This window comes from Trichechus manatus, unplaced genomic scaffold, assembly GCF_000243295.1.
Source record: "Trichechus manatus latirostris isolate Lorelei unplaced genomic scaffold, TriManLat1.0 scaffold00183, whole genome shotgun sequence".
NCBI classification, from domain to species: Eukaryota; Metazoa; Chordata; class Mammalia; order Sirenia; family Trichechidae; genus Trichechus; species Trichechus manatus.
Window position 1 is genome coordinate 2,009,540 of NW_004444119.1, and position 12,127 is coordinate 2,021,666.

Here is a 12,127-nt window from a genome sequence, read left to right on the forward strand (position 1 = left end):
GCGGGCCATGCGCGCGCTGCGGACCATCGTGGACATGTCCTACGCCCGCCACTTCCTGGACTTCCAGGGCTCCGCCATCCCCCGCGCCATGCAGAAGCTGGTGGTAACCCGGCTGAGCCCCAACTTCCGCGAGGCGGTCACCCTGCGCCAGGACTGCTCGGTGCCGCTCCCAGGGGACGGAGACCTCCTCGTCCGGAACCGGTGAGCCCCGCGCCCCACCCCAGGCCCGCGCTGGGTCTGTGCCGCCTCGGCCGCCCGCGGGAAGTTCGCCCGCCGCCATCTGGCGAGCGCGACTGCAGGTTCCTGTTGCGATGGCGTATCCCGGTGTCGCCGAGCGGCCTCCTCGCTGAGGGCTTCTTTTAATTTGGGATTCCCCTCCCCTCCCCCAGCCCGTCTCCTCCCCCTCCCGCCCGAAATAAAACCGCCGCGACCCAGAAGGGAGGCTCCCCTCGTAGCCCTTTCGCACCCACGGCCACCGCATGCAGCTGCGCTTTCGGGGAAGCAAGAGCCACCCGGACGCACATAGCGACATTTGGGGAAAGCGCTGGCGGAGCGAGGACACGGGGCTGCCGGGGCGGCGCCTCTTGCCCCGCCAGGTGGGCGGCCGCTGCACAGTGGCGGTGCCTGTTGTTGGATGTGTTCAAGTGCACCTCGCCGGTGTCGTCTGCGTGTTGTCAGTGCTGGGTGACTGTTGTGTGTCTCCTGGAGGAGATCGACAGCGTGCAGCGCGTGTCCCGGGCTGCTGGGCCGGCGGGGTGGGGGGATTGCGCATTTGCCTGCAGGTTTTGCAGACACCCGTGTGACCTTCGGGTCGTTGCCCTGCCCTCAGTGTCCCTACCCCCGCCCCCACCTCGGATATTTCCACGTGACTCAGCTCTAGTAGCCGGGAAAGCAGCTGGAAGGAGAGGGTCCTCCGCGCCTGGTCTCCGCTCCGAGGTCCCCGAGCTCATCCCCTCGTCGCCCGACTTCCAGACTAGGGCTCCTCCTGTCCCTTAGAAAGAGCAGTGCTCGCCCCTCTGCTGAGTCCAGTCCGAACGGTTAAGGTTTTGCATGTCTCAGGTTGAATAATATTAGTGAAGGGAGGTGTAAGTTGTGAATGTGACTATGTCGTAAATTGTGTGCCAGGAAGTACTGCAAGTTCATCTCAACGACTGAAGGACGAAACGTGCCGTACCCAAAGAGCTTGAGGCAACGTTTACTTGATCCGTCCCGTTTTAGGTTCTTACCAGCGTTCCCCCACAAGACTAAGATTTAAGGACTGTAAGCATTATATAAAACTTTGGAAACCTGTTGAGGACGTAATGGTTGAGCTGAGAGACGACTGAGTGGAGACTGGCCGGGGTGGGGGGGGTGCGTTTTTTCTCTAGAAAGTTTGCGTCGCTGCGGAGGACTCCTTCATTCTGTGCTGAAACGCTAAGGCTGTAAGAGAAGAACACACTGGCTCTGCCAGGTTACAAAGAAGGGCTTGTGTGTTCATTCACGTACAAAATACAAAACGCAGTCGAGGTTTGCTAGAAGTGGAGGTGAGACCCAAATGAAAAACCTCCAAACAAACTTACACGGGCAAAAGTTTTTGCCTTTTTTCTTTCTAATTAAGAATATCATTGATTGAACATGAACACCGACACACACAACTGCTTGAATAAAATCCCTCTTAGAAACGCGAAATGGGGCGTGGGAGACAGAGGGGACAAATAGGGGAAGGTGTGAAATTACTAGCCACAACCACAGTGGGTGTACCTGCCTGGTGGAGCTGCTCCCTGTCACAGCGCGCTCTCCCGGGCCTCTCTACCTGTGAATGTTCATCACCTCCTCGGGTAGCTTTCCCTCTTTTACTCCTCACCCTTCATGCTTGTGGTCGCCTTCCGCCCCCTCCTGCCTCCTTCCCAAAGGGCTGCTCCCAGGCGGCGGCGCGGCCAGGGGGCCCGGGCTCGCTGCGGACCCTGGGCCACCAGGGTTCGTCCAAAGGCACGAGCAGCGTTGAACCCTGAATTCGGTATTCCGGGCGCAGGAGCGCCGGCTCTCCAGTTTGGGTTGCTTTAGGATCCATGCGTCTTTTTTCCCCTCCATGCATGCCGGGAATCCCTTTAATATAAATAGTGTGCTCATTTAACAACTTGACCTCTAACTTCTACTACTTCTACCTTGAAATCTGCAACGGGAAAAGAGAATGGCCAGTTTTCTCTGTTAAGGGAAAGAGTCTTTGTCTCTCCCCCTATGCTATTGCAAAATCTTCTCCTACCCCTAAACTGTATACAGATCTTGATCCTCTCAAATAAGTGTCCGTGGAGGCGGCATTTTACCAATTTTTTTTTCCTTTAAGAGTAGAGGCTTAATAATTCAGTGCGGGTTAGTTCATTTCACCTAGACCGAATCGCCCCTGAACGGTGTTAATTGCGTTGAAATTGTATGCACACATTCCTCATTTTTATCATAATAAAATCTGCTTTGGAGTGAGTGGATTAAGCCCCAGTTCACTAGTTTGGAAAGTGTTTTGAGGGTTTCATTGTGCTCCGTCTGACTTTTTCTTTCAGTGAAACATTTGCACATCTTATTCCATCATAACAGGAAATAGAAATTCTTTATTCACCGGGAGGGAAATGCTTTTAAGCTAGACATCGATTGTGAGACTAAAGTGTACCATTTAAGAAAGGTGTGGTGGGGGGGGTGGATAAAAGCCCTGTTACCCTTGTAATTCATGTCCCTTTTACCCGGGTCCTACCTTAACTGTTTTCTGCTGCGGAGGACAACTTCCTGGAGATCTTCCCCTCCACGCCCAGCCCTCAGAGAAGGAAAAGAAAGGGAGAAAGAGACCCTCACTTTAAGTCCGTTCACGTGCTATTTACAGCTTTTTTCCTAAGAGGGTGGTAGGTCATTTCGTTTCTAAGTACTCTTAACGACTTTTTGCTGAAGTGTAAGATAATGGCGCACAGAGTTTGTAGCAATGGCAAAGGGGGGAGGGGAGGGGAGGGCGTTTTGATGAACAGTTTGTTGCTCTCGGGCGGGTAACAATATTTCTGCTGATTCCCTGGGCTGGGTTTTTTTGTTTCTTTTTTTTTTAAAAAAAAAAAAAAGGGAAGGTCTGGTTTGGACGACTTGGTTTCTTCTCCCAGTATTGAAGGCTTTTGCTCTGGAGTTTGTTTTTTGTTCAAAGGACAGCGTTTCCCTCCCCTCTGCAGGATTGCCCTGTTTTCACAATAAACATGACGAAGGGCCTCAGCACTTTTTAATATAAATAAACCCAGAGACTCTGGAAGGGTATATATTTGGGAAAAGCCCGCAGCGGCCCCATTCTTTTTCCTGGGGTTCCTGAGTTGTAGTTTTTAAGTGGATTCTCCCGTCGGATTGCTAGAATCCTGCGCTCATTAAAAGCACACATTTTAAAGGGGGTGAGGGGGACCCCAAATGTGCAAACACTTCCTAGTGTGTCTCCCCTTTTCTTTTTCTCGCTCCCCATCCTTTCCTGACCCCTGCTCGCCGCCAGGCCCCCCTTCCCTTTTCGCCCGCTGCTCTTGAACTTGTTTCTGGTGGAGTGGAAGGCGCGGGGCTCCGGACCTCGCGCAGCTTCTTCCCAAAGCCCAGGTAAGGACGAAGGCGAGTGGGTCGCCTCCAGCCGCTGCAGCTGCGCATTGTCACCGCGGGGACTGGGGGGTGGCAGAGGACCCTACACGAGGGGCTGGGCAACCCGGGAGACAGCCAAGTGCACAGAGCGGAGCCGCCGGGGGTTGTGCCGCCAGCACGATCCTCATTGACCAAAGAGTAGGCCACTTAAAAGATGGCAGAGCTGAGGGGTGGGGTGGGGTGGTTTGCGTGCGAGAAAAGGGGGTGCGAAGCCAAAGTAGGGACCCGACCGCCGCATGGTGCGCGCCGCTTGGCCCAGCGCGCACAGGGCTCCCGGAAACTTAGCCGCCCTGGGCGGGAGCTCGGCAGCCGGCGAGGGAACGCAGGGCGGGCGGCAGGGACCTCCCTGCCAGGGGTACGAAGTCACGGTCGCGGCCCCTCCGCCCACGCGGCTCCCGGCCGTCCCGGGAGCACGGGACAAGTCGGGCAGCGGGTGGCGACCCGGGCACTTCCGAGGGGACCCTCCTAGGAGCGCCGACGCTGACGCCCTCAAGAAGACCTAGCGCGGTGAGGGGAGCAGCGGGGACGAGGCAGGGACCAGCAGGAATAGTGCAGCGGACCCCGCAGTCCTCCGCTGGCGGGTGTCCAGACTGAGATACTTGTGTTGGGTTTTTAAACCAGAGCGGTGGTGGAGAGTCCAGTCGCCACTCCCAGTTCGCAGCTCAGCGGCTCAGCCGTTGCTTCCCGCACTTGGCCTTCGCCCTTCGTCTCTGTGCGATGCAGCTCCCTACCCTTCTCCCGGGGCACACTCACTGCTCTGACTCGCCCCTGCTCCTCGGCAGTGGGGACCCACTGCCGGGTTGCAGAACATGGGACACTCGCGCTTGTCATCTGTGGAGCTTCCCTGAGTGCGGCCCTCTAGGGTGCAGCCCCCAGAGGTGGGGAGGCCCCTCGGGGCCGCCACCGCCAAAAGCTGTCTACCACCAGAGCCCAAGTCAGGGTCCCCCAGCCAGGAACTGGCGCTCCAGCTCAGACTGCTGAGCCGCGGGGCGGGGGGGTTGCCTGAAGAGAGCCAGAGGGAGGGGAAGGATGCAAAGAGTTAACCCTAACCATGGGGAAGGCGCGCCCGGAGAAAGAAGTGGCGGTCAGGCCCTCTCCCCACCTCCAAAAGCACGGCCTGCCTTCACTTCCACTCTCCAGTCAGCCTTTCCTGGAGGGGTACCCCTAAACCCTCCAGCTAGGCTGCCTCTGCCCCCCTGTGAAGTTCAGAGGAATCTGGCCTTTTTCTTAACAGACCAGGCCTGGAGAAGGATGTAAATGCAAAGGAAAGATGGCCGGGTTTCCTTTCTCTAAAAATAGGATGTAGGCATCTTGATATTAACATGCCAAAGGAGAAACCAGCAGAAATCATTTAGACCCCTCGGTATCATTTGTGGATATGGTATTCTGAAGCATACAATTGAGGCTGTAGTCTCTGACTTTGGAAGCAGCTAGACTTGGTGGAAAGAATTTGTTTCCTGCTTGCTTATTTCTACAACATACAGAGAACTTTCCACATTATAGATATCTGGGGAATCACCATAAAAGAGCGTTTATAAGTGTTGAGTATGATCTATATTGCTGTGAGAGTGTGTCCTTGCACAGGACACTTCTGGTTTATTAACTTTTATTAAGTTAAAAGAGAAAGCTTTTAAAATGTCCTTACCAGCTTTCCTCATGCCACCAGGTTACAGGTGGAAGTGACATTTTTAGGGTTCTGCGTTGTATGTCTATACCACCTCCTGACATTCTTAGCAGATGACTTGTTTCCTTATGTATTAGGATATTTTTGTTATGGGGTATACGGAGACGAGGAAAAGCTGGTGAAAATACTGGCTTCGCAATTAGACTGAATCGATACCAAAATGAAAATAATCATCTGGTATTAATCAAGTTATGTCTCTGCTTCTTGTTGAGGAAGAATAAAGTGATGATTTGCTTTCCTTTTCATCTGAAAAAGGACTGTAAAATGTTGAATGTTTCCTAAAAATCTCTATGGCTTTATGAGACAATTGTTGTTAAATCAAAATGTGTATTTTCACACCAGACACAGTTACATCAGAAAGAAAATGTGCTGCAGCTACGCCACCGCTGTTTTAAACAAGCCCTGCAGGAACATGGAACAACCGATGACCTTGTACATTACATCCATCTCTAATAGTATCCTTGTCATTACTGTTATTATCTGAAGTGTTAAATTGTTGCCAGAATCGATACAAGTCTACCTCTTTGAATATATTTTATCCCAATGTTGTTTTTAACGTCTTTGTTAAGAGGCCAATTAATTTCCAACCCATGCCCTAGTGAAGTTTGTATATAATGAAGGCTTCCTAACATTTTTTTTTTTGCTTATTTCTTCTTTTGAAAGAAGAAGAGGGGAAATAAATGACACGTGAACTAAAGAACTTGAGGTTTAAAGTGATATGAAGTTATTCCTAAACTAATGAAACAATACAATATACTGAAACAATAAAATATGCCAAAACTGTTGTTGAAAATCACTGTTGAACTAATACTTGCTTAATTTATTTTTTCAGTTGAACAGCAGGACTCATTTTATCGAATTCTATCTGAACGTATAGCTTACCCTCGACAGTAGCTGGAATTAAAGGAATTTTTCTAAGTGGAACATAAAGGCCTTGGCAAGTGAAAGATTTTAATGCATTTCTGTTTGTTTTCTCCTAGATTTGTTGGTGTTAACGCATCGGACATCAACTATTCGGCTGGTCGATATGACCCTTCTGTTAAGGTCCCCTTTGATGCGGGTTTTGAAGGCGTCGGTGAGGTGGTAGCCTTAGGCCTTTCTGCTAGTGCCAGGTACACAGTTGGCCAAGCTGTGGCTTACGTGGCACGTGGCTCTTTTGCTGAGTATACAGTTGTGCCTGCCAACATTGCAACTCCAGTGCCCTCTGTGAAACCTGAGTACCTCGCCCTGCTGGTAAGTGGCACTACTGCATACCTCAGCCTGGAGGAGCTCGGAGAGTTGTCAGAAGGGAAGAAAGTTTTGGTGACAGCCGCAGCTGGGGGGACAGGCCAGTTTGCTGTGCAGCTTTCAAAGAGGGCGAAATGCCATGTAATTGGAACCTGCTCTTCTGATGAAAAGTCTGCTTTCCTGAAGTCTCTTGGCTGTGATCGTCCCATCAACTATAAAACGGAGAATGTGCGTGCTGTCCTTAAGAGGGAGTACCCCAAAGGTGTGGATGTGGTCTACGAGTCTGTTGGGGGGGCCCTGTTTGACTTGGCGGTGGACGCATTGGCCACCAAAGGGCGCTTGATCTTAATTGGGTTTATCTCTGGCTACCAAACTCCTACTGGCCTTTCGCCTGTTGAAGTGGGAACATTGCCAGCCAAACTGTTAAGAAAATCTGCCAGCATCCAGGGCTTCTTCCTGAACCATTACCTTTCTAAGTATCAGGCAGCCATGGACCACTTGCTCAAGATGTGTGAAAGCGGAGAACTGGTGTGTGAGGTGGACCTTGGAGCACTGTCACCAGGGGGCAAGTTTACTGGCTTGGAGTCTGTATTCCGTGCTATAGATTATATGTACATGGGAAAAAACACTGGAAAACTTGTCGTTGAATTACCTCATGCTGTCAACAGTAAGCTGTAAAAACAGAACAATGATATAAATCAAAAGAAAATGAAAATGGGTACTTTATGCCTCAAAATTGCTAAAATCAATGTATTTTTAGTTGGTAATGGGTATGATATTTCTTAAAACAAAAGTAAGGTGTTAATGAATTGGTTTCTCCTTTTTTTTGCCCCTCCCTTGGAAAAAAAAAAAAAAAACTTGCTAATAAAACTTGCCCGGATGGTTAAGGTGTAAAAAAGCATGCACATTCAATTCTTTAGTCATGGGCAGTCTCATTCCAGCTTTTATTGCTCCAGGGACTAAATTAATTCCTGATGGAAGCACTGATCATGTCAATACGATTTTAAAACTGGTCTTGAGAATACTTCACAAATTCTTCTTTGTTCTGGGATAGTTCAGTCTTACGCTGACCAGTAGTTCATACGTGAGAGATGTAGCAGCAAGTCAGCTGTATATTTTCAGAATCCATATTATTAGGAAGGGGCCCCTGTTGTCCTAAAAATCATCAGCCAATTTTCTCAATAGAAATTTGGGTGAAACCCCCCCCCAATTTGATTATGCTAAGTTATTTGAAATAATGATTGGGTAAGCACCAAAAACCCATTGACTCTATAGCACGGACGTATTCGAAGACATATCTAGTATTTGATGGCTTTTATACAGACTCGTCCTGGTGAGGTATATATGGAAAGGAAAATTTTCCTCTCCCCTTAAGATTAAAAAGCAAATCAGTGTTGAAAACATATACACCACAGCAAGCAGGTTTTCAAAGGGGAACTACAGAGCTGAGGAGGATGTTAGAAGTTGATGTGTGCACAGGAAAGGGAAGGGTGTGTACTGTGTCCACACTGAGGGTCTACAGAACCGAGCAGGGACCGTACCAGGGAAGCACTGTGGACATACAGCGAGGGCTCCATCACAACAGACTCAGGTGCTGGAAACCAGAAGTGTCAGGTAGCACCTCCACAGTGGGGACTGCGTGATGTAAAACAGCAGTGCATCTGCTTAGCAGTGGAGGCTTTCAGAGGTGGAAGCTGTGCCTCATGTCTGGTCACAGAAACATAAAGTAGCAGTCACTGATCCTGTGTCCCTTTCCCTGTCTCCAAATGTCATCTCGTGTCATCAGTGACCACATGTGAAAAGAGATGAGACAGGCCTGCTCTGCTGAGCCACGCCTGGGGCAGATCTATGTGCCTTTAACCTCCAGTGCACCGCAGAAGGCCTCAGATGCCAGGGTGGAGGTGGAGAGCCCATAGTGCCTTTCTAGTGTCATGTAAGGCTCCAGCTGATTAGTTCCTCAAGCCCTGGCTTTCCGGGTAGCGACCGCGTTTAGAAATCTGAACGTCGTTGAAGCTGCTCCAGGAAAGTTCGGGGCCAAGTCTAGTTTTTCCTCCCTTTCCCTGGGAGGAGCTAGGAAATCCTGCTGCTGAAGAGCTGTTAGTATCTATTTTACAAGATTTACTCATTTTCAGGTACCTAATGTAGCTGCTAGCATGCATGCACAACAATACAATTTATATGGTAAATGGAACCAAATAATGGCTTTACTGAATGTTATGGCTGCACTGGAGGGCAATGTCACGGTAAATAGCTGCCAAATTATGGCTCATGCTGAAGTGTCACAACTGCACTAAAGACAAATAGCACTAGAGGCTACTGCCACTGTGACGCTCCTGAGTTATGAAGAGGAGTCGTCGCCCGATGGGAGGCTCTTTGTGTCCTCATTATAGCAAAGGGTTACTGGTGCAGCGTACGCGGGGAGCGTGCTCGGCCAGTGTGGGGCTCAGTTATTAATCTGTCCCTTTCAGACCTCACAGCTGTAGCAAAACAGAGACTTTGCCTGGCTCATCTCCCCACAAACAAACAAAGGGGGAGAAAACGGGTTTTATGAATGTAACCGTGCACGGGAAATGACTGGTAATGGAAAAATGTCGTAATAAAATAATCTAATCAAAGGGTATTATTAAATCCAGCATGGTCTATGTCTGAAAGGCGTTGTTGCTTCTTATGCAGACAGATGTGTGAAATCTAGGCGAGGATGCACTTTCTTCCCATGTAAAGACCCAAGCAGTAAGGACATTACCAACTAAATTGCTTCTTCCAACCTGAAGAGAGTCCCGGTTTCTTTCATTTTAATGGGAGGGTAATAAAGATGAAAGACCAACATTTGAACGGATGGATCCCTTAAGCTACAGAATAGAAATGTATTATGTTTGGAGGGCATATGCTGGATTCAGCTATGTAAAAAAAAAAAAAATTCAAACACCCAGGTTTAAAATAAAATATAATCTGAAAACCTCATGTTCTTTTCCTCCAAACTCAGAAACTAGATGGCATGCTGTTTTCATTTATTCTTACAAAAACAAGCATGAAAGATTCCGCCCATTCAGATAATGCCAAAAATATGTTTAAGCTCTTTTTTTTTTTTTATCCTTTTGAAAAATGATTTGTAAATTGCGGGTCACAGTTCAGCATCAGTTTTACTCCTCGGGGATTATTGCTCAGGCCGGCCGCTAATGGCAGGTGAAGTGGTGTGAGGGCCTCCCACCTTTCTACTGAACTGTGTTCCATACCCCAACAAGGACCATCCATAATTTAGGGCCATTGTCAGTCTTTGTTTTAGAGAAGTGGTCCAGGCTGTGCAATCACGGTGGATAAATTATTTCTCCGTCCTCAGCGTGGCCTTCTCCACACGCCAGCCATAAGGTCACTGGCGGGGCAGTGAGGACGGGCTGGCTCTTGGAAGCCTGCAGAGAAATGAAGGCGTCCCAACTATTACATACAATTAGGTTGTGACTTCTGAAATGTAAAATACGATTCCTTCACATTGGTTTCACATGCAAAAAATAACCAACTAAGCAAATGTCACTTAGGGTCCCTTTGATGATGACTACTGTTGTTGGCGGATTTCAGCATTAAAAAGAAAAATCAAGTTTGCACAGAAACACAGAAGTTCCACACAGTTACGTTCTATAAACTGTTACTGTATAATTTCATCTGAATAAAGTTTCTCAGGAGTAGTATCCAGCATCTATAAATGGTCATTAGTATTACATTCGGTATTTATCTCATGCAAAGTGCAGTGACAAGTAGCTGCTGCTTATTAAAATGAAAATCCTGCATTATGTACTTGAGGAACATTCTGGCTAATGAGGATGTAATGTCCTCAGCCCAACACAGACCTTCTTTTTGTGTTCACAAGCACGAGATGCTGGAAACTCGACAAATGATATCATTTAAGACAGATGCCTGCCTTGGGGACCTGTTTTTTTGGCTTCCTGTCTGTTGCTGGCTTTTATTTGGGTAACATGTATAACGGCCACCCGACTTGTACCTGGGTAGTGTTTAACCCCTTCTTCATAGAGTTCTCAATTAGCGTGAATGTACTACATTGGGATTTTCCTTTAAAACAGGGCAGGGGGATTCTAAGCACTGAAAATAGCTTTCATGATCACGTTACCATATGTACATGTGTGATAAATACCGTATTTTAGACGTATATAAAAACAAATGAGTGATGTGAAATTTTCAGAATAAATATGATTTAAAAAAAGAAAAAAAGACCAAGCATGATCAACTTTGGATAGCAATAGCCTAAGGATTACAAAACAAGTTTCCTGAACGCAACTCAGGTGCAAAATGGCCTGATGTGATGAATTCATAATTATTATTCTCTATATTTCCCACTCTCTTGATTTAGTAAATATTTTATTCTGTTATTTATAGTACTTATTATTTAGCAACACAAAATTTATCTATTCAAATGTCATTAGTTAATTTTTTTTCTTGGGAGTTTTTTTTTTGTTGTTTGTTTTTGGAAAGTCAGGTTTCTGTAATTAATTTCCCAGTTACAGCCCAGAATTAAATATTTAGGACCAGATGTCAGAAGTCAAAATGCAAACTCTGGGGTATGGGTACCGTCTCAGGATGTGGTCATCTTAAACTCTGAATTCTATTTTTACTAGACCTTTGGCGTCATGTTATTTCAATTCATAAAAGGAGGAACGTTGGATGTGAGAATCTTACCGCTGTTACCATGGGAAAGGTATAGAACATCAGCCAAAAGAAAGCTGCTCAAAATATATATTTTTACCAACACGCCTCAATCCAAGTAATTCTTGGTAGTAGAGAGTTCTGTTCAAAGAAAGCCAAACACTTGACTCTTCAGGGTGATTATTTCACTAACCAGTTGCCATCGAGTCGACCCTGACTCATGGCAACCCCACGTGTGTCAGAGTAGAACTAAGCTCCACAGGGTTTTCAGTGGCTGATTTTTCGGAAGTTGATCAACAGGCCTTTCTTCTGAGGTGCTTCTGGGTGGACTTGAACCTCCAACCTTTTGGTTAGCAGCCAAGTGCTTAACTGTTTATGCCACCCATGGATGCCTGATTCTTTCACTAGGTCTGTGAAGCTAGGGGAGGCCTGATGACGCAGTAGTTAAGCACTTGGCTGCTAACCAAAAGGTCAACAGTTCAAATCCACCAGCCGCTCCTCAGTAGAAAGATGTGGCAGTCCACTTCTGTAAAGATTTACAGCCTTAGAAACCCTATGGGGCAGTTCTACTCTGTCCTACAGGGTCACTATGAGTTGGAATCAACTCTACAGCAATGTGTTTGGTTTTTGGGTGGTATAACTGGGATGTGACAGCCGACTAAGAGTGGCTCCATGTAAGCGATCCAAGAATGGGAACTTCTCTTGATCCACGTTTTGTCCATTGTGCTTCTACCCTTCAGTACTCATTCAAAGGCCCCAGCACACTCAGGAATGTGGTGTGGAGCCTCCAAGAAGTGGAGCATACCATGATGCACAGTTCGGGGAAACCAATATGTACCCCGTATGTGCCAGGAGGAACCGAGCCAAAAGCAGATCCATCTGAACTGTCCCAGAAAGTAAACGCTTCCCTCGAAGAGCACTCTCTTACAGTGTCTTTCTGCC

At 47.7% G+C, this 12,127-nt stretch overlaps 1 protein-coding gene across 2 annotated transcripts; it reads left to right on the forward strand.

Moving 5' to 3' along the window:
• The first annotated feature begins 126 nt into the window (after window positions 1-126).
• PTGR3 (prostaglandin reductase 3) lies at window positions 127-9,302 on the forward strand. Of its 2 annotated transcripts, none has more exons than XM_023741560.1 (2): window positions 127-201; window positions 5,648-9,302. In XM_023741560.1, the coding sequence occupies exon 2, from the start codon at window positions 6,260-6,262 to the stop codon at window positions 7,208-7,210; it is 951 nt and encodes a 316-aa protein (XP_023597328.1). In that variant the 5' UTR covers window positions 127-201; window positions 5,648-6,259; the 3' UTR covers window positions 7,211-9,302. The 2 variants fall into 2 exon arrangements, with proteins under 2 accessions (XP_023597328.1, XP_023597327.1); XM_023741559.1 differs by lacking the exon at window positions 127-201 and adding an exon at window positions 2,011-2,867.
• Window positions 9,303-12,127: the final 2,825 nt, after the last annotated feature.